Below are 20,630 nucleotides of genomic sequence, written 5' to 3'. Positions count from 1 at the left end.
ATGCCGTGGGGTTGGGCTCCACAGGAGGGAAGGAGCCCTGGCTTGGGTGTGGGGCCATGGGATCGTGGAGTGGCAATGCTGTGGGACAGGAATGCTGTGGGACTGGGCTCCAGAGGAGGGAAGGAGCCCTGGCTGGGTGTGGGCCCAGCTGCTTCGGGGGCTCTGCAGTGCCCACAGAGGAATGGGGGGAGCACAGACACAAAGAAGGGAGGCACTGGCAGGTACAAACTCTGCTTTAGTGGTGGGGCTGTCACTACAGCAGCGGGGCAGGGACAACACTCAGCACTCATCTCCACAAAGGCACCGCTGTAACCGGAGCCTGGAGTTACAGCAACGCCAGCAGGAAGCTCTCTCTGGCAGAAATGGATTCCCAGCAGCACAGGGAATTCTTCATTCAATATCCACCAGCTCCACTTCAAAGAAGAGTTTTGCATTTGGTGGGATCCTGCAGGCAAACGTTAAGGAAATGGAAAGGAAACGGCCCCTGCAGGGAGTGCCCAGCTGCTCCCCAGCCTCTCCCATATCCCTGGGATGGCCCTGACCTGGTTGGACACCCCGGATCCAGCCACAGCTGCTGCCCAGCAGGAGCTGTCAGGAGACAGGGACAGCCCCATGGACACAGCTTCATCAGCACACCCTGCTCCTCACTGCCCTGAGCTGCCCCAGCCTTGTCTGCAGCTGTGGGGCAGTGCCTGGGGTGGTTACACCGTCCCACTGTCACAGAGGAGAAGTGTCCGGGCAGCCCTTCAATCACAGGAGAACAATTCCTTCCCCTCTTCCAGGAGGGATGGGAAAAATAAACAGGGCTGCATGAAACACTGTGGGATCCTGTACCCCCTACTTCAGCTGTATCCCAGAACCAAGTGTAACTCTGTCCCTGCTCCTGTTCCCTACACTGGTTAGGATCCCCATCAGGCAGAAGCATTTGCAAGCAGCTGGAACAAAAATGCAGATGGAAAACAGCAGCAGGCTCCCCCTGCATGAGTTTTTCTCCAAAAGAAAAGGGCAATTCCACCCCCAGGAAGTGCCCTGAACTCCTGAGCGGGAATGTCCTGAGCCTGCTGTGAGTAACACGGGAACCCCTCTCCTGTATCCCTGTCCATAAAGCAGCTCCTTGCCCCCAGCATTCCCAGGCTCCCCGAGGAGTCAGAGGTCATGGAAGGATACTTGGCATCGGGCTGCCCCTTCTTGCCATAGGCCCACTCGGGCTCGATCTCCAGCTGGGCCTTCTCTCCTTTGCTCATGGTCAGCAGGGCCTCATCCCACTGCAACGACAGAGCAGCTCCAGCCACGGATGGGACAGCAGCCACTGCCCTGCCCAGCTTTTCCTGGGCCTCCAGGAATGCCCACACAGCCCAGGCGCCCTCCCCAGCCCTGTGGAGCACTCCAGGAGGGTGTTCCCTGCCCCCACACCGAGCAATCTGTGCTCCTGTGCTGGGACGACACCGGGGAGCAACGGGAACACATCCCATCAGCATTCCCAGCTTCAGGATTCCCTTCTCAGGGAGTGCCAGGGATTGGTGCTGTGCCCACTGAGGGAAGGCTCTGGCACCCACAAACCCGGGATAAACACAGGGATAAACCTGGGCCACTGCTGCTCCTGCAGTGCTGCCCACAGACACAGCCCCTTCCCAGCTCCAGCCCCTTCCCACATCAGGACACCTGGAGCAGAGGAGGCTCAGGGGGCCCTTGTGGCTCTGCACAGCTCCTGCCAGGAGGGGACAGCCGGGGGGCTCCCAGGGAACAGGGACAGGAGGAGAGGCAATGGCCCCACACTGGACACCAACAGGAATTTCCCCATGGAAAGGGTGCTCAGGCCTGGCACAGAGTAAAGCCCAGGGAATGCAAGCAGGGATGGATGGAGCCCTGGGATGCCATTGGTCTCAGCTGCTGTGAGACACTGACAGGGCTGGCCCCAGGGAACAGAGCCTGTGTTCCAAGCTCTGCCTGACTGAGGAAGAATGTTCCATCCTCCCAGTGCCATCCCTTGCAATCTGCCCCCATGAGAAACAGAACCCAAAACCTGCACCCCAGTCACAAACCACAGAATGGAACGGCCCAGGGACTGGGAGGGAGCCCTGATTGCTTTACTTACACCTCGGATCACTTTTCCTACACCAACTTTGAAACTCAAGGGCTTGGCTGCTTTTTTCTTCTTTGAACCTGGAAAAGAGTTTTATGTTCATTTGCCTCAACATCACACCAGCACACGGCACACCTCTGTAGAAAATTGCCATTACAATCATGCTTTATATAAACAGCTGTTCTTCTGATATTATTTTTAGCCCAATATCAGATTTTCAGGGGGAAATATTAAAGGTGTGCACTAAAACATCATTAAATGTTCAAGGTGCACCAAAGCATCCTGCAAACCCCAAAAGCTCACTCCTGAATTACTCAAGTTGATTGTACAAGTTATGGACATATACAGGAACCAAGAAAAGTCAACAGGGGACATACAAGTATGAGGAATTACAGACAGTACTCCAGTGACTCTGGAATACTGTTCCTGAGTGTGGGACATCACTGCTGGGAAAGCCTTTCCAGTATTGCACCATTTCATACCCCCAAACCCTCTGATCTGTCACAAAACTCCAGCAGGGAATACTGCACACCAGAGTATTCAAATCCCTCTCACTCCAGGGCCTCCCTATGTAAAGATTTACCACAGAATGGGCCCAAGATGTGTTTATTTAGAGAAATTCAGGACACTGCTGGTGCAGGAGTTCCCTAGGCACTATCTCCTCTGGGGATTGACTCCCTGCATTCCACATTCCCCCAGCCTGGAATGCCAGAAGCCAGGGCTGGCAGGATGCAGCCTGCAGCCCTGTCACTTGACACCAGCCAGTCCTAAAATACTGCCCTTGCTAGCTCATGGAAAATCAGGATCAGGGAGCTGCAGGGCAGCTCAGCAGCACCGTGATAAAGCTGTTTATCAGCAATGCTCCCAGACACACCTTCCAGGGCAAACCCCTGCCCACATCTGCTGGAGGAGCCCAGGTAATTCCCTCCAGGAGCATTTGCAACCAGCCCCAGGAGTTCATCTGCACATCTATATATCCATAACCTTACTTGATTGAATATTGGTATCGAAGACTGTCCCATCCTGCAGCTTTCCAGTGTACCAGCAGTGGACAGTGTCTCCCTTCTTCGGGAAGTTGGTTTTATCACCCTTCTTTAAAATGGATTTCGTGTACTTTGGTGGCCCCTAAGGTTATAAAAAGAGAGTTATGACTGGTGGGTTAAAGAGTCCCAGATATCCAAGACTGAACAACCACTGAGTTTAAGGCATAAAAGACAATACTGTTAGTGAGTGGCAGGGCTGCAACATTTGGGGAAAATGAAGCTTAAGGTTAACGTGGGGTAGAAACACCGGATTTCTTATTGTAACCAGGTTTTTTAAGACCTAGGATCGCACAATCTCCTGAGCTGGAAGGGATCCACAAGGACCATCCTGTCCCTGCCCAGACCCCCCAACAACCCCACCCTGGGCATCCCTGGCAGTGCCAAACCCTCCTGGAGCTCTGGCAGCCTCGGGGCCGTGCCCATTCCCTGGGGAGCCTGGGCAGTGCCAGCACCCTCTGGGGGAGAACCTTTCCCTGAAATCCCCCTAACCCTCACCCCGAGACAAACCACCCGCATAATCTGATTTTCCAGGCGAAAAACGCGAGTCGAGGGCATCACACCAACCTCCTCCACAGCCTCCTCAGCCTTCACCGCCTTCCCCTTGGCCTCCTCCGCCTTGGCCGGCTTCGTCTTCTCCGCCGCCTTCTCGGCGCCGTCCGTGCCCTTGAAGCGCTGCGAGGGGAAGGATGAGGAGCCGCCTGCCCGGCCCCGGCCCTGCCCGAGCCCAGCCCCAGCCCCACGCCCTCACCTGCGTGTGGAAGAGCTGCGTGTAAGCCGCGATCAGCTGCTCCTTGTTCGCCGTCTTCGCCACGTTCTTCACCTGCCCCAGCAGCTTGTGCTCCGCCAGGAACTGCGGGACACGCGAGGCGGTGAGGGGAATAAAACCCACCCAAACCTCCCCCGCACGGCTCCAAACGATCGATTATCCCTCGCCATTACCGCCTGCGCCGCGTGCTCCTGCAGGAATTTGATGATCTCCTTCTTGGCCAGCGCCTCGCTCCGCAGCTCCTCGGCGCTCCAGGGCTGCGCCGGGCCCGCGGCCGCCGCCATCTTCCCACCCACCTCCCGCTCCTCCTCCGGAGAGGAGGGCTGGGAACCGCCCGGGAGGGAGAGGGGCGGGCCGGGAGAAGGCCGGTGGAGAAGGGGAGGCTCCGAAGGCGGCTTCGCGACCGTCCCCTTCGGCCCCGGCCGAGCTCCCAGCGGGAATTCGGGGAGGGCCGCCGAGGGAGGGACAAAATGGCGCCGCCTCGGGGCAGGCGGGGCACACCCTGAGCGAGGGGAGCGGGACCTGCCCCGCGCTTGGCGGGCGCCTCAGGGCGAGGGGAGGGCCGGGGCACGGCCGGGGGAGAAGGGAGGAGGGCCGGGAGGCGGCTCCCGTCCCTCTCGGCGGCGGTTTCAAGCGGCGGCGGTGGCGGCGAGGCAGGGCTAAGATGGCGGCAGGATGAGCGGCGGCCGGCAGCGCACTTTGCCGCAGGTGTGGCGGGCGCCCGAGGGCAGAGCGGAGCGGAGGGACGCGGCCGGGGACAGCGATGACGAGCTGCTGCTGGCAGCTGCGGCCGCCGCCGACCCCGGCCCGCCGCAGGGCTTCAGCGAGGCGGCGGGCTCCATCTGGATCTACCCCACCAACCTGCCCGTGCGCCCCTACCAGGAGCGCATGGCCGGCGCCGCGTTGCTGGCCAACACCCTGGTGTGCCTGCCCACCGGGCTGGGCAAGACCTTCGTGGCCGCCGTGGTCATGTACAACTTCTACCGCTGGTTCCCCTCGGGCAAGGTGCTGTTCCTGGCCCCCACCAAGCCGCTGGTGGCTCAGCAGATGGAGGCGTGCGGCCGCGTCATGGGCATCCCGTGGCGGGACATGGCGGAGATGACAGGTACGGCTGCTGCCCGGGCTGCCGGGCGTGAAGAGCCGCGGTGTGGGGGAAAAATAAAACATGAGAGGAGTTTGAAGGGCTGGCTGCTGGTTTGGCTGGAGTTAAGAGCACAGGTCGCCTGTATAAAGGGTGAAGCGCTGCGGTGCAGCCCTGTGGGTCGCAGCGGGAAGGTCTCTGCACACACAGTGCTCTGTGGGGTGCTTAAGCCAAAAAATAATGGCTCTTTAAACCCACATTAGAGCTGCTTCTGCCCCTCCTTCTCATCCCCTTGTCACTTTCCGTGTCACTTTTATTGTCACTTTCCTCGTCACTTTCCATTCACGTCTCTATGAAGTTTTTGCAGCCCCCCTGGTGACTGGACCCATAACCTGGTTTTAGGCCCAGACCTTTCCCAGAACTGTTCTAAATGATGTTGAGGGCAGTGGGCATCTTGAGCTTCCCAGCCTTGATTTCCATGGTTCTGGATTTAAGTTTTTAATGCAAAAAACTCTTCCTAGTCATTGTATTGCGTCAAGGGGAATGTAGGATGGATATCAGGAAAAAGTTTTTACAGAAAGGGGGATAAAGTTCTGGAGGTGGTGCAGTCCCCATCCCTGGGGGTGTTTAACAGAGCCTGGATGTGGCACTGGGTGCCAGGGGTGAGTTGAGGTGTTGGGGCTGGCTTGGACTCGATGATGTTGAAGGTCTCTTCCAACCTGGTATTTCTGTGAATATTCTGTGAATATTTTGTATTCAGTGAGGGTGGGCAGGCTCTGGCACAGAATTCCCAGAGTAGCTGTGGCTGCTCCTGGATCCTGGCAGTGCCCAAGGCCAGGCTGGACACTGGAGCTGGGAGCAGCCTGGGACAGTGGGAGGTGTCCCTGCCATGGCAGGGGTGGCACTGGGTGGGATTTAAGGTCCCTTTCCAACCCAAACCATTCTATGATTTTATGTGTCTGCCAGCCCTGTCACTGTCAGATCTTGGGCCATACCTTGTTCTGAGCTCCCTGATGTTGTTTCTTTGATTTCCAGGAGGAACCCAGGCTCTGGGCCGGCGGGAGCTGTGGAACACCAAGAGAGTCTTTTTCCTCACTCCTCAGATAATGGTCAATGACCTCTCTCGTGGGACCTGTCCTGCTGTGGACATCAAATGTCTGGTTATTGATGAAGCCCACAAAGCCCTTGGCAATCATGCCTACTGCCAGGTAGGGCTGGAGCCACCCCACTCTTCTCTCCCAGTCACAAAAACCTTCCCCAAAATTGCTTCCAACATCTCCATAAAGCATCACTGTCATTGCTGTGGGGAGATTGTCCTTGAGGTCCTTAACTTTGTTTGAAAGGCATCCAACATTCCTGTGAGTTGTTATTGCCTTGTTTGTTAGTAATATCTGTAAGGTATTTTTACAGTGCCTCCATTAAATTTTAATTTTGGTTTAAAATTGTTTTGGCTGGGCAATGTTAAAAACCCAGTGTTTTTATAAGGTTCTTTAGCAGAGATAAGTCAGTTCAGGATTTCTTTTTAAATTTGGGGTTTGTGTTGATTAGCCAAGGGTTTGTTGCATTGTTATGGGTTAATCTCCTGAGAGCAAAAGGTGACCTAAAAGTTACTTTGATACACTGCAGAAATTTACTGGATATTTTTGGAGTTCAGATTGCATACCATTAATCATCTGTGAATTACATTTTTTAGAGTTTTTCTTCAGACTCACTTTTTGGCAGCTCACCTGAGTTAGTGGGCTGTCAATACTTTTGTTAAATCAAGTGAGAAATCATTTCATATTTTCTCCAGGTTGTTCTTGGTACATTTCCAGGATGCCCCTGGATCCCTGGCAGTGCCCAAGGCCAGGTTGGACACTGGGACACCCTGGGACAGTGGGAGGTGTCCCTGCCAGGGCAGGGCTGGCACTGGATGATCTTCAAGGTCCCTTCCAGCCCAAACCATTCTGGGATTCAGTATTTTTGGAGTGTTTTGTTAAGCCTTTCCTACTTAGTGGTGTTTTCACTGATGCAGTTTGTGCAAGGAATAATCTCCTTTCGGGGCATTAATGGAGCTTTCCTGCCCTCAGGTTGTGAGGGAGCTGAGCAAATACACAAATCAGTTCCGGGTCCTGGCCCTGAGTGCCACCCCAGGCAGTGACACCAAGGTGAGCCACAGCTCCTGGGATGGTTTAAACAATCAGGGCAGTGGGAGCTCTGTTCTCTGCTGGAGCCTCTGCAGGGTCCTGAGGAATCCACACCGAGACTGAATCAATTTACAGTCCATTCCTTGATGAGGTTTGGTGTTTCTCATGCTATAAACCACATTTTATTGATTTGGGAGGGAGGGCAGGCCCTGGCACAGAATTCCCAGAGCAGCTGGGGCTGCCCCTGGATCCTGGCAGTGCCCAAGGCCAGGCTGGACACTGGGACACCCTGGGACAGTGGGAGGTGTCCCTGCCATGGTAGGGGTGGCACTGGGTGGGATTTAAGGTTCTTTTCCAATCCCCAAGTCTGGAATTCTATTTCCTGACCTTTCATTTTTCATTGTAGGTAGTGGGTGCCTTTTCCTTGCTATTTTATGTAATCCCTGCCAAAAATCTGGAAATAGTTACTTTGTTTTTTGGCTTTTCCAGGCTGTGCAACAAGTTATCTCCAACTTGCTGATTGCTCAGATAGAGGTGTGTGCTGAAGATTCTCCAGAAATTCAGCCTTACTCTCACGAGAGACAAGTGGAAAAAATTGTAGTTCCACTTGGGGAAGAACTGATGGAAATTCAAAACACTTACATCAAGGTGAGTGACTGCATTTCCTTTTTGGTCAGTGCTTAGTGACAGGAAATGTTTTATCATCTCTGTCTAGACTTGCAGTGTTTAGAAAGGCAACACTTTCTTAGTAATTAACTTTGATTATAGGGTAAATTAAGCACCATGGATTCAACTCCAGCAGCTGCAGTTTCATTTTGCACCAGTGACACCTTTTACCTTGCAGTAACTTGAAAAGCTCAGGTGGAAAACTTGAAATTGAATTTTCCTCACCCTCTTTCAGCAGTCTGCAGAATTGACAGCAGACCCAAACTGAGGTTCTGCATGTGGCTGAACTCAGTATTGAGATGTTGGGAATGCCTTGAGGAATCTGTGTGTGGACTGGAACATTTTCTCTGACTAAGAGTAATATTCTTTAGAATAAGCTTTAAGTCATCTGTGAGTGCAATTAGTTCTCCTGGAGGGTTTTTCTGTATTACTTTATTGGCCTAATAATTTATTTATTGGCCTGTTTCTATTACTATGATGATGACATCTTTTTCTTTTTCACCAATCCTTAATGCCCAAATAGAAGAGATTTTTGGGGGCCAGAGCTGCTTGTCAGTCAGTTGTAACTTAGTCATCTGTGCCTTCCCAGTACTTGTTGGCAAATGGTGTTACATAAAACAACACTCTGCAAAGTGTCAGATATCTGCTCTTTTTTTGTTTAGAGGCACACAAAGCTGGGATTGAGTTATGTATCAGACTGTTGGCCTCCCAGCATTTGTGTGTAACAAAGCCTGGATGTGGCACTGGGTGCCAGGGTTCAGTTGAGCTGTTGGGGCTGGGTTGGACTCAGTGATCCTGAAGGTCTCTCCCAGCCTGGTCATTCTGGGAATTTGGTTAAAATTGATGGATTTTGGTGTAGCTGTGTGAAGAGCACTGGAAAGCAAACTTGTGAGTGCATCAGCTGTGTGCAACCCAGGGACCTGGGAGTGTTTAAATGAGGAACTTCCACTGGTAAAGAGAAACTTTAAAGTAGTTTTGCATCACTGCAGCTGCCTGAGGGCTCTGAGAGCAGGGCTTTGTCTTGGGGTTTAGGCTGTGGTGAGCACCTTGGTTTGGCTCCACCAGCCTTGCCTGAGCTGCCCTGGGGCTGCAGTGCTTTCTGTTTCCTTCCTCTGCTCTGGATTTGCATTTCAAGTGCTGCTGCTTTCCTGGAGAACACAACTTCTAGTGACAGCCAGGGCTGCAGGGAAGCTTTGCAGTGTGTGCCAAGGCCAAGCCTCACTTCTGGAGGCCTCAGCACTTGGGGAGTGGCTCCTGGCCCTCAGCTCCTGGGCCTTGAGGTGACCATTTCACATTTGGGGCTAAATGGCTTTTGTAAAATCAGAGCAGCATCCCAAGGCAGGAGAGCAAAAGCACCTGTGTGTGCTGCAAGAACGAGAGCCAGGTGTCCTGTGCACAGTCAAACCATTCTTTAATTGTGCCAAACAGTAAACAAGACAACATTTCAGAGTGAGCAAAGGACAGTGTCAGACAGCACAGCACAACAATGCCAGAGGAACTCCGTGGAGATGTCTTTACATACAATAAGCAAGGCCCTGAGTATCACAATAGCTGGAATCAACTTTTTAGGCACTAACTCTGGTTTGGAAAATACACAGTATGCAGGACAACACTTATCTGTTAAGGCTACATCATTTAATCTTCCAAAAATAGGGGTGAATGCTGATGTATCATCTCCTTTCATGAGTGGAAAACTAATAACTTCACATTAAAACTGAAAATCCAGGAGTGGCTCCCAAAGCAGAGCCAGGGATGGATAACAAAATACCTGTTTGGGCAGTCATGGCTGGCATGGTGTTGTCAGGTCTGAGTGACAGTGATGTTTGCTTGGCATTCAGTGGTGTAACAACTGAATAAACTGTATTTTGTGTCAGCTGAACACTGGAGCTGTTGGTCCCTGTGCTCCTGAGGGCCAGTGACAGCTGCTGGTACCAAGCCATAAAGTGTATCTCCAAACTGGAGCTGAAGTAGGTTTTTTGTTTGGTTTTTTTTTTTGTTTTTTCTCAGCAGCAGAAGCCATCTAACAGAAGTCAAAATAAATAAATACTTTCTTGGGATTCACAGTTTGCCATAAAGAGCAGGGAGTGCTGGGCTGCAGGTGGGATGTCAGCACACTCAGATCTGCTTGTGCTTCAGGGATGTTTCTAGAACATCACCTGTGGGGAGCTGAGCCACAGGAGGGGTTGGCAGGGACATCAGACACAGCAGATGCTTTTGCAGGAGAGGCTTAAAATGTGAGTTATGTACAAAGTGGTGCTCTGTAGGGAGAGGATTTCACTGCTTCCAGGAGCTGTCCAACATCTGTTGTGCCAAAGCATAATGAGAATTTCCCTCACTGGCAAAAGCAATCAGGTGGCAGAAATTTCTTTAATTTGCCATAAATCTTGTCAGAGGTGAAAATTACTTTTATGTGCTCTTATAAAAATCTGGGGGAGGATATGAGAACAAAACCTTTTATTTAATGCCTCCCTGGGTCCTCTAGTCAACTCAGTTTTAAAAATATTTTCCCTGTTTTTCTTTAATTAAAAGCTTTTAGTTTAATACTGGCTGGCATTTTTAATTTTCTTTCTCCCAGGCTGGGACACTGTATTGCATTTTAGTTTGTTTGGGTTTTTTGTGTTAAAACTAAGGCTTTTGTGTCTCTTTTATTTCTGTTTCCTTTTCCCCCTCTCCTTGCTGCTTCCCAAGGAATCTCTGTGCCCAGCAGGCACCAGAGGGCACCTTGGTCCTGCTTAAGCCAGGGCCACTCTGATCCTGCTGCTCAGGGAGAGGTTCTGGGTTGAGCACAGAGCCCTCCCTCCCTGTGGAACCAGGAGGCCTCGAGTTCTTTCAGAAATCCTCCACAAATCCATTTTTGGAGTTGTTTTTTCACCCTGCTGTGAGTTAGCAGCCCCTGGCTCTGGTTGCTGGTCTGTGTGTTGGAATTAAAGAGCACAGAAGCTCTGTTGGAACCCTAAATCCTGTAACCAGTAAATAATGCTGGTGATGTACTCAGTGAATTTTATATAAAAAATATTTACTTCTATTAAGAATAAACTCTACCATCACATCAGTAAGGGGAGACATTAGGGAAGGATTTTGGAGAGCAAAATTTTGCTACCCTGACTCTAAAGTGCAGTAGGTGCTCTTGGGCTGTGTGGAACAGGGGGAGTGCTGCTCCCAGCCCTCCTGGGGGCTCTGGATTGTGGGAGCTCAGCCTCTGCAGCGAGCCAGGCTGGCAGCTGAGGGCTTATCACAGGGGTGAAGGGCAAAACAAACAACAAATTGATATTAGGGAGAAAAAACTCTCACAGTGAGGGTGGTCAGATGCTGGGACAGGGCCCAGAGGGGCTGGGGGCTCCCTGTCCCTGGGGATGCTCAACCCCAGCTGTGCTGCCTGGAGCAGCAGCCCTGCTCTCAGCAGAGGTGTCTGGCCCAGGTCACTCCCAGCTGAGAGGTTCTCTGTGGATATTTGTGTCGTTTATGCCATTAACAGCCAGAAGTACTGAGCAGCTTACTCCAGCTGCAGTGCTTCAACACCCAGCAAAGCTGTGAGAATAAACTGCTCAGAAAGCTGCAGTTCAAAATACCCAGTGTCTCCTTAGGAATGCCAGAGCCAGTCACGGGATTCCTGGGGGGGGTGTGATGAGCATGACCTGTAATTTTGCTGTCAACACTTGAGTGAGCAGTAGGACTTTTTGGTTTCTCTCCAGACTCGGGGTGCTTTGGTTGGGAGCTTCCTGAGGTAAGCTTTGGGCACCTCTGTGCCACAGCTGTCAGCACTGGCCTGTTCTTGCTCCATGCTCTAATGCCAGTGGGCTCAGTCTGGTAGTTCTCCTCAGGAACTGAGACCTGGACATTCTTTCTCTGCCTGTGAGAGGTGGGTTCGTGTGTCACACTGAAAGCCCCAGCAGGGCTTTGTGCAGCACCAGGGCAGGCCAGGGCTCCAGGATGTCCCCAGGGACCATCCCGAGCCACAGACAGGCTAGGGATGCCAGTAAGTGCATGAGGGAGGAGGTCTCTGCCTCCCTTATCTGGCCAATAAGATAGAAAAGGTGCACTAACTTTAAAGTGCTAAAACCCTCCATTCAGTGTGTGTGAAGGCTTCAGAGTAGCTGAAGGGATCTGTGGCTGGGGAGCTGAGCTGGGCTGGCTGCTCCTAACCCAGCTGAGAGCCCCAGTGCTGACCTGTGAGGGGGGACACCTGGGCTGCCCGGGGTCACCTGGGAGAGGGAGGAGGCTCCGTGGGCAGCAGCAGCAGCAGCAGGAGGCTCTGGGCAGCAGCAGCAGGAGCTCAGGGCCGCTGCAGGAACCAGATCTCGTTGTGGCGGTTGGCGGCCGCGGGGTTGGTGTAGCCGGCGATGATGAACGTGTCCCGCAGGCACAGCTCGGGGCTCTCCAGGATGGCTGCCAGCAGGTTGATCTCTCTCATGATGGAGTCCTCGTTGGTGATCCCTCGGAAGCTCCTGCAGGGGTCAGCTCAGATCAGCTACGGCTGCTTCCAGAGCTCCCTGACTCTGGTGGGGGTGGCTCTGCACCCCGGGGACAGCCCTAAGCTGCACCTGGGGAGGTTTAGGCTGGACTTGAGGAAAAAGCTCCTCACAGAAGGAGTGATTGGGCATTGCAAAGGGCTGCCCAGGGAGGTGGTGGAGTCACCATCCCTGGGGGTGTGTAATTAAAGCCTGGATGTGGCACTCGGTGCCATGGTCTGGGTGACAAGGTGGTGTCAGGGCATAGGCTGGACTCAATGATCTCAAGGCTCTTTTCCAATCTAGTTCATTCTGTGAATCATTTTAAACCCACTGTTCTTCCAGAGCCACTGTATTCATTTTAAACCCAGAAATGCCTTCTGAATGACTTGGTTGTGTTTCACCAATGGTAGTGACTGTGATCCCAAACCATTTTTTTCTTTAAGTTTTCTGTGCCACGTCAGACACTTTGTTCCCTACTACACAGAATAGTCTGAGGGTTTTAGCACACATTTACAGCTGCATCATTTTACCAAGTAATTGATATAAATATAGAATAGCCTGAGCTGGAAGGGACTCACAGGGATTGTGGATTCCAGTCATGGCCCTGCCCAGACCTCCCAGCAATCCCACCCTGAACATCCCTGGCAGTGCTGCCCAAACCCTCCTGGAGCTCTGGCAGCCTTGGGGCTCTGCCCATTCCCTGGGGAGCCTGGGCAGTGCCCAAAACCTTTCCTGTTATAAATTTGTAACCCTTATTTCCTGACCATCCCATTCATAAAACAGGCAGCTTTTACAACTCTTGAAAATAAAATTTTACCAATTGCTGCCTTTTACAAGGTCTAAAAATCCTAAGGTGCCCAGAGTGAGAGCTGGATGTTGTTCCTGTGTTCTCACCTGCTGTAGACAATGGTGGCAGGCCACTCCTCGATGATGATGTCAGAGTCGAAGGGGTGTGGGGGCTGGTCCTGCAGCACCTCGGGCAGGTAATAGGCCACTGTCACCGCCTGGCTCATGGCCGACTGCGCCTCGTTGGTGTGCACAATGGTCACGATGGGCACGGTGATGCCCAGGTACAGCCCTGCCCACACAGAGGAGGGTGAGAGCATTCAGGAGACTCAGGAGCAGCTTTGCACCCTGTGCCTGCCTGCTGAGTTTGGGCTGAAGGGTTTAAAGGAGCACCAGGGGGTGCATGAAGGGGTTTCACTGGCATGGTTATGGCAGTGAGGGTGTGCTCCAAGCTGCGAGGAGCAGTGAGTGCCCAGAGCAGCTGTGCCTGCCCCTGGATCCCTGGAAGGGTCCCAGACCAGTTGGACACTGGGGCTTGGAGCAGCCTGGGACAGTGGGAGGTGTCCCTGCCATGGCAGGGGTGGAACAGGAAGATCTTTAAGGTCCCTTCCCACCCAAACCATCTGTGACTCTGATTTCCCTGTGCTTTGTACTTTGTGAGTTTGTGTCCAACACACAACATTGGTATGGGATGGACACCCCTCTCCCCTCTTCATGGAGGGCAGGGAGTTTGCCTGAAGTCTTTTCCCCCTCCTTAAAGGGTTGTGTTTATCTTCAAACTGACCTTGTGTCGTGGTTTAAATATTTGGGAACAAAACTGCAGGCAAGAGAAGGGGCTGCTCTGTGAACTCACTGAGGGTTTAAAATGTGCTGGTGTTAAAAATGTTGCAGTATTTTTTTGCACTGTTGTGTGTTTGGACTGCAGGAGGCAGAAGGAACTTCCTTTCTGTACAGTGTGATAACAACCCTGCAGTTCTGGAGCTAAAATTACTTTGAAACCACATTAAAGTGTTAAAAGAACAGGGAAGGTACCTGGGGAAGGAAAAGCTTTTGTGATCAATGTTTGTATTTTCTTGGAAAGATACTTAAGGGCTGAGTCAATTACAGCACAGAGCACTGAGCATGGCAAAACCTGATAGTAACTGGAGGATGAAAAATATGAGAACTGATGTCTGGAGGTGAAAACCAGATTAAATTGGATTGCACACCAGGTGCACATTTTACAGGCAGGCACAAGCTCTCAAGGACATGGTGGATTTGCCATTATTTTGAGCTAAAACTGGATTATCTTGCTGGAAAACATGCTTCAGCCACAAATTTGCCGTGTCCATTGGGACAGGGACAATTTAATATCCTGAACTAAAGGGAAGGAGGCAGAAAATTCTGCTCCCTTTTGGTATCACACTCTGCCAGGTGATTCCAGTGCTGCTGTGAAAATGAAACTCTGCAAATCCTGTAGCAAATGCCAGGTTTACAGCAGGGAGCTTGGAGCAGCCTGGGACAGTGGGAGGTGTCCCTGCCATGACAGAGGTGGCACTGGGGGGGATTTGAGCTCCTTCCAACCCAAACCATTCCAGGATTTCTATGGTTTTTCTGGAAAGGCTGTATCATGGATAAACATCCCTATAGGGTGTGCCTTTGGAAAAAGCTGTTCAAAGCATCTCCCTAATTAGGAGAGAGGGCAGAAATAGAATTTTCTAACTGCTGTGGGGTTGAGGTGTCCCTTACCTGAGGAGTTCTGCTCACAGATGTACCTCATGAGCTTCATGAACCCGAGGCAGATGCTCTGCTCGTACTGCTTCTCTTTCATTTTGATACAGGCCCACTTGGCTTTCCCATAGTGCCTTTTCTCATAGAGCAGATCTCCCAGCTGAAACACACAGGGGAGAATTTGGGATTGTCCTTTAGTCAGCTAAAAACATCAGCCAAACAAATAAATACAAGTTGAGCACAGGAACTGCATCTTTTCAGCTCGCAGTGCCATGACCTTAAAAGAAATACTAATTTTAATCCTTCCTCCTATAAACCAAGGAAAACACTGCAGATTTTGGATCAAAAATGACTTCAGCAGATTTTTAGGTAGTTCTCCTTTACAATAAGGATCTTTCATCTTTTGGGCTGGCACAATTAAACATTTAGTTGCAGTTAACACTGAATAACCTTATTTTTTAGCTGCAGTTGTTACAGTAATACTGTAACATTAAAAAATGCTTTCAACATAAACAGTCAGGAGTCCCAAACTTCATTTAAACACACTTGAGTGTGTTTAAATGAAACACACTCAAATTATGGTATTTATAAGCGTGAATTATTTAAATCTATTTAAAAGAAATGTGGCCAAAAAGTCCTCATAGATGGGCAATACAAGTTTTTGTGGGTTTTGATTTAAGGTTAAAACATTTGTTTGCACATTTTCTGAGCTGGAAGCAATTTGCTGTACGTTAATTTCAGTTTTTCATTAGAGGATAAGATGGGTTTATAAATTGCTGCTTTGATTCCTAATGATCCGTAATACAGAAGTATATTTTTGGTTTTAAATTCAGTTATTCATCTGTTTCAAGTACTCTTTGCTAAGGTTTTATCAACATGACTGTAAAGGAGCAAATGCACCAATTTAAGTGAAGGAAATTGGCATTTTATTCCAAATGGCAAAGAAAGAGGGGTTTTTGTTAAATTAATTTAGTCTCAAGGGCTGTAATTCCTGGCCATCCTCTGGCTTGCCTGATCATTTCTACCTTGCAGAAAAGAAAATTAGAGGTGTACAGGGGATGAGATGTTCCAGATGAGAGGCAGTGGCACAGTTCCAGTGCTTTGCACTCACGTTCAGAATCCCAGAGTGAAAAGCCCTTTGTGAGGAGCCCCATTTCCATTTCTGGGAGCCAGGGCTGTGCAGGGCAGCCCAGTGGGCAGGGGAGGGGCAGCAGTACCTTCTCCTTGCGCTGGATCAGGGTGAAGGGGATGCTCTGCCTCTCCTGGGGGTTGTTATTCCTGGTCAGCTGCTGGATGGGCTCTGCCATGTCTGCAACAGAACCACAGCTCCACATCAGGCTGCAGAAACAACACTGAAATGTGCTTCATCCCTTGGGCTGCTTCTCTTTGCCCTTCTGGAGGCAAGGAGAGAGCTTTTCCTAGGAGAGGTTTGGCATGGACGTGTTCTGTGAAAAATCCTTTCATTGGGATCTTTTCTCCTGAGAAGCTGAGAGGCCTCAGAAATGAAATGTAAACAATGATTCTCTGCTGCTGTGGAATGCACCAGGGGCATCTGTGATTGGGCTCATGTGGTTGTTTTTAATTAATGGCCAATCCCAGTCCAGCTGGCTCAGGCTCTCTGGTCACTCACAAGATTTTATCATCATTCCTTTCCTTTCTAGCCTTCTGATGAAATCCTCTCTTCTATTCTTTAGTATAGTTTTAGTATATCATTTTCTTTTAATATAATATATATCATAAAATAATAATAAATCAGCCCTCTGAAACATGGAATCAAGATTCTCATCTCTTCCCTTGTTGGGGTTGCCTACAAATTCAGCAGAGGTTACCTGGGTTCTCCCCTGTGCTGGTAGGAATGGATTTCCCTCTCCCATTCCCTGCATTTCCTGCCCAAGTGTCTGTTTAAAGCTTTTGGCTGTCCCCATTTCCTGGCCCTGGGCAGGGGACACTCCCAGTTCAGCACCTCTTGTGCTGTTGGATTCAGGTGTATCCACACAAAGGAACTTAGGGTGGCTGCTCTTGTTGGCAGGCTGAAGGAAATCCTGCTGTGGGAATGAATTTCCAAAGGATGTTTAATGTCTAAAGGTGCAGTTATAACTCTGGTTACCCTGACATCAATTCTAGCTGAAGGTGATGAATAAATTCTGGTGAGGAGGTGATCCCTGGCAGACAGGCTCAGAAACTGTGGGTACAAGGTCACTCTGAGGAATGGAACACCTCTCTTCCACAAGAGTTGGTCCCTTGCCTTCCAGAGCTGGAGGGATGAGGGCATTTGTGTACTTGGAGGATTAGAAACTGGATTTTATGTGCAGTGTTTGACAGGCTGGGTGTGAATCCCTGCCCTGCTGCCCCACGGTGTGTGCTGGACATGCAGGAAAAGGAGGAGTTTCAGCTCCCAGAGCCCTTTTTGGGGAGCTGGAGGTGCCTCAGGGTCCCAGTGGAAGAGGCAGGATAATGGTGGAAGAGAGTATTTATTATCCATGTTTGAGAGGAGAGGAGAATTAAGATGCAGGAGCATTAACTTGGCCGAGGTCACTCAGTAAATCTGTAGCTGAGCTGGGAATCAAACCTCCATCTCCTGGCATCCAGTCCAGGGGTTTAGCTTTAAGACTGTTTGGAATAGTAAAGATCCTTAAACAAAGAGGAGGGAAAAAATAAAGGGAAAAAAGCTACATTGTAGTTAAGTGCAAACATTTTTTCTTTGCAGTATGGGAAACATTTAAAATGTAACTAATTACTGATATGTAAATAGATCTCTTTAAAGGCTGAGGGGAAAAATAAAAGTAGATTTTTCCACTAAATTTTCCAAGAATTAGGAAAGCTTTCAGGACTCTAGAATTAACTCTATTTTTAGATTACTTTATCAATTAGTGGGGATGGGTTATGTTTCTTGCATTCCATATTAATGCAGAGGATAGGGATTACAACTGATTAAAGTCCTTTGGGGAGTTTTATCCTTCAGTTTATGAATCTGTGCTCTGTGTTGTCCCAGTCTGGAGAGCTCCACCTGTGCAGGGCCAGGCAGGCAGCAGAGGGACAAGGACAGTTGTGTTTTCTGCAGGGATGGTTTCAGTGATGCACAGGGATCAGCCAGTGCAGCCCTGGCCCTGCCCAGACCCCCAGCAATCCCACCCTGGCCATCCCTGGGGGTTTGTGCTCCCTCCTGGAGCTCTGGCAGCCTCGGGCCGTGCCCATTCCCTGGGCAGCTTTTCCAGTGCTGATTCCACCCCTGGGGGGAAGAACCTTTCCTAAAATCCACCCTAAACATTCCCTGGCCATTCCCTGGGTCCTGTCCCTGTCCCAGAGAGGCAGGGACATGGGCTGCTCCCTGTCACAGGGGAATTCTTCCTTCTGGAAAATCCCCTCCTCTTTCAGCCCTGGACAGGACCTTGTATTACTCTAAAAATCTTGTGTTATTCTATCTTGATTTTAGTGACATGTGCTGAGTGCCACAGAGCAAACCTGTAGTAGTGTCTAACTAAATGATGTGTATAACTGTGTAACTAAAGCATGCTCCCACCCTGCTTTTGACATATTCCTTGGGCTTTGTATCCCTCCTGATGGAATTTAGGAATTCCAGTGCCAGGCACCAGGACAGCAGGTAATTCTGTGGGAAAGGCTCTGGTTTTCTGCTGCACTCAGGATAGAGTTAGTTAGATAGAGACCCTCTGTGCCCTGGGGATCCTGGAGCTGTCAGATTCCAGCATTCCAGACACAAACTCAGGGCTGCTGGAGTGAGTACTGACACTCTGGGATGGCCCTGGGCATGCAGAGACCCCTCCAGGGGCAGGGAGAACAAGGCAAGGCAGGGAGCCCTGCTCAGAGCACTCTTAGCCTTCTTTTAGCACCTTGTCATCAAAGCTTTACAGACTTCAAGGTGTGGCTGGAAAAGGATGATGGACTCAATTTGCTGTGTTGGAATATAGAAAGAGTTTTTAAAGAACAGTAATTTAATCCTGGTAGTGTCCAGTGCAGCCTAGGCAAGGTTTGGCTCTCCCCACCTCGGGAAGGTGAGTTACCTGCCCGGCAGAGGTGCTGCAGATCTCTGCTCCTCTGGCCAGGACAGGGCAGAGTTAAATCTGACCGAGCTGAGCCTGCGGTGACTCCCTGCTGCTTGTTAGGAGTTCTCTGACTCATCAGTCTTTCAGATCCTCCAAACTGAAAACAACCGATTCTGGACTAAGATGAGCCTGGGAGCCTCGCTGTCGAAAGCAAATCAGTCCTTTACTTGTTTACTCTGGGCCGTTTTTAAACACAGCCCTCCTTCCTTAAAGAACTACACAGGGGTATGTATGGGCGATACTTTTAGGAAGAACGCTTTAGCAGGTAGTCAGTTTGATATTTAATCAGCTCTGAAAACTCACACTGGTTCTTTTTAGTGCGAATGGGACCCTGAATTACCTCTGAAAACGGGCACTGGTTGTTTTGAGTGTGAATAGATCATTTAATTAGCTCTGAAAACTGGCACTGGTTGTTTTCAGTGCCACTAGATCACTGAATTAGGTGTGAAAACTGGCACTGGTTGTTTTCAGTGCGAATAGATCACTGAATTAGCTCTGAAAACTGGCACTGGTTGTTTTCAGTGTGAATAGATCACTGAATTAGCTCTGAAAACTGGCACTGGTTGTTTTCAGTGTGAATAGATCACTGAATTAGCTCTGAAAACTGGCACTGGTTGTTTTCAGTGCGAATAGATCACTGAATTAGGTGTGAAAACTGGCACTGGTTGTTTTGAGTGCTAATGGGTCACTGAATCAGCTCTGAAAACTGGCACTGGTTGTTTTCAGTGCCAATAGATCACTGAATTAGCTCTGAAAGCTGGCACTGGTTGTTTTCAGTGTGAATACATCACTGAATTAGGTGTGAAAACGGGCACTGGTTGTTTTCAGTGCGAATAGATCACTGAATTAGCTCTGAAAACTGGCACTGGTTGTTTTCAGTGTGAATAGATCACTGAATTAGCTCTGAAAGCTGGCACTGGTTGTTTTCAGTGTGAATACATCACTGAATTAGGTGTGAAAACGGGCACTGGTTGTTTTCAGTGTGAATAGATCACTGAATTAGCTCTGAAAACTGGCACTGGTTGTTTTCAGTGCCAATAGATCTCCCCGGCGCTGCTGCAGCCGCTTCCCTGAGTTATGGAAAGCTTTGCATCGCCCCGGGTGCAGCTTTAGCCGCTTCAGAGCCGGACTCCGGTGGCTCAGACTCGCGCAGGACTTCGCTGGGTGTTCATTGCCGTATCCCGCAGCCCCAGCCCGCCCCTAGCCCCGCATCCCGGCCTTACCTCGGGGCACGTCCACCTGGTGCCCCCGGCCCACGCTCTGCCAGTAGCTCAGCAGCCGCTCCTGCTCCTCGTCGTCCATGCGCTCGGCCGCCTCCTCCTCCAGGCTGCTGCCGTGGCTGTGGTACGCCGAGTCGGGGCTCTCCTCGGCCAGCCCGTCCAGCTCCTCCAGCGTGATCGCGGCGGGGCCGCCGGGCCCCGCGCCGCCCATGCGGCACCCGCCCGTCTCCATCGCCGCTCCGTGCCGCGCCGCCGCCGCCGGCCTTATCAAGGGACCGGCACCGGGGCGGGGGCACCGCGGGCACCGCCTCTGCCCGCCCAGCGCCGGGAGGGCACCCGGGGATGGAGGGATGGGGCACCGCGGGCACCGCCTCTGCCCGCCCAGCGCCGGGAGGGCACCGGGGGATGGAGGGATGGGGCACCGCGGGCACCGCCTCTGCCCGCCCAGCGCCGGGCAGGGCACCTGGGGATGGAGGGATGGAGGGATGGAGGGATGGAGGGATGGAGGGATGGAGGGATGGAGGGATGGATGGATGGATGGATGGATGGATGGATGGATGGATGGATGGATGGATGGATGGATGGATGGAGCTGGGGCTGGAGGGATGGGGGACCGCGGGCACCGCCTCTGCCCACC

At 51.1% G+C, this 20,630-nt stretch overlaps 3 protein-coding genes across 9 annotated transcripts in view; 1 reads left to right on the top strand and 2 right to left on the bottom strand.

The window, feature by feature from the left end:
- Positions 1-217: 217 nt before the first annotated feature.
- Positions 218-4,332, bottom strand: FKBP3 (FKBP prolyl isomerase 3). Its single transcript, XM_059850743.1, has 7 exons — positions 4,066-4,332; positions 3,875-3,976; positions 3,691-3,798; positions 3,073-3,208; positions 2,096-2,163; positions 1,168-1,265; positions 218-445 (listed from the first exon to the last, which is right to left on the bottom strand). The coding sequence occupies exons 1-7, from the start codon at positions 4,174-4,176 to the stop codon at positions 391-393; spliced, it is 678 nt and encodes a 225-aa protein (XP_059706726.1). The 5' UTR covers positions 4,177-4,332; the 3' UTR covers positions 218-390.
- Positions 4,333-4,442: 110 nt separating this feature from the next.
- FANCM (FA complementation group M) overlaps positions 4,443-20,630 on the top strand; it is a 60,804-nt gene continuing 44,616 nt past the window's right edge. For 5 of the 7 annotated variants that reach the window (XM_059850725.1, XM_059850724.1, XM_059850723.1 and 2 more), the window contains exons 1-4: positions 4,443-4,997; positions 6,009-6,181; positions 7,043-7,120; positions 7,589-7,747. In XM_059850725.1, coding sequence (XP_059706708.1) covers positions 4,568-4,997; positions 6,009-6,181; positions 7,043-7,120; positions 7,589-7,747 — 840 coding nt within the window. In that variant the 5' untranslated portion in view covers positions 4,443-4,567. The remainder of the gene's footprint in view (positions 4,998-6,008; positions 6,182-7,042; positions 7,121-7,588; positions 7,748-20,630) is intronic. The other 2 variants (XM_059850728.1, XM_059850727.1) reach the window with 1 other exon arrangement.
- On the bottom strand, positions 9,160-20,242 carry LOC132329518 (heme-binding protein 2-like). Its single transcript, XM_059850742.1, has 5 exons — positions 19,997-20,242; positions 15,930-16,021; positions 14,731-14,872; positions 13,111-13,294; positions 9,160-12,210 (listed from the first exon to the last, which is right to left on the bottom strand). The coding sequence occupies exons 1-5, from the start codon at positions 20,223-20,225 to the stop codon at positions 12,039-12,041; spliced, it is 819 nt and encodes a 272-aa protein (XP_059706725.1). The 5' UTR covers positions 20,226-20,242; the 3' UTR covers positions 9,160-12,038.

This window comes from Haemorhous mexicanus, chromosome 6 (assembly GCF_027477595.1).
Source record: "Haemorhous mexicanus isolate bHaeMex1 chromosome 6, bHaeMex1.pri, whole genome shotgun sequence".
In the NCBI taxonomy this organism is placed as follows: Eukaryota; Metazoa; Chordata; class Aves; order Passeriformes; family Fringillidae; genus Haemorhous; species Haemorhous mexicanus.
This window is presented reverse-complemented; position numbering and strand designations above follow the sequence as displayed.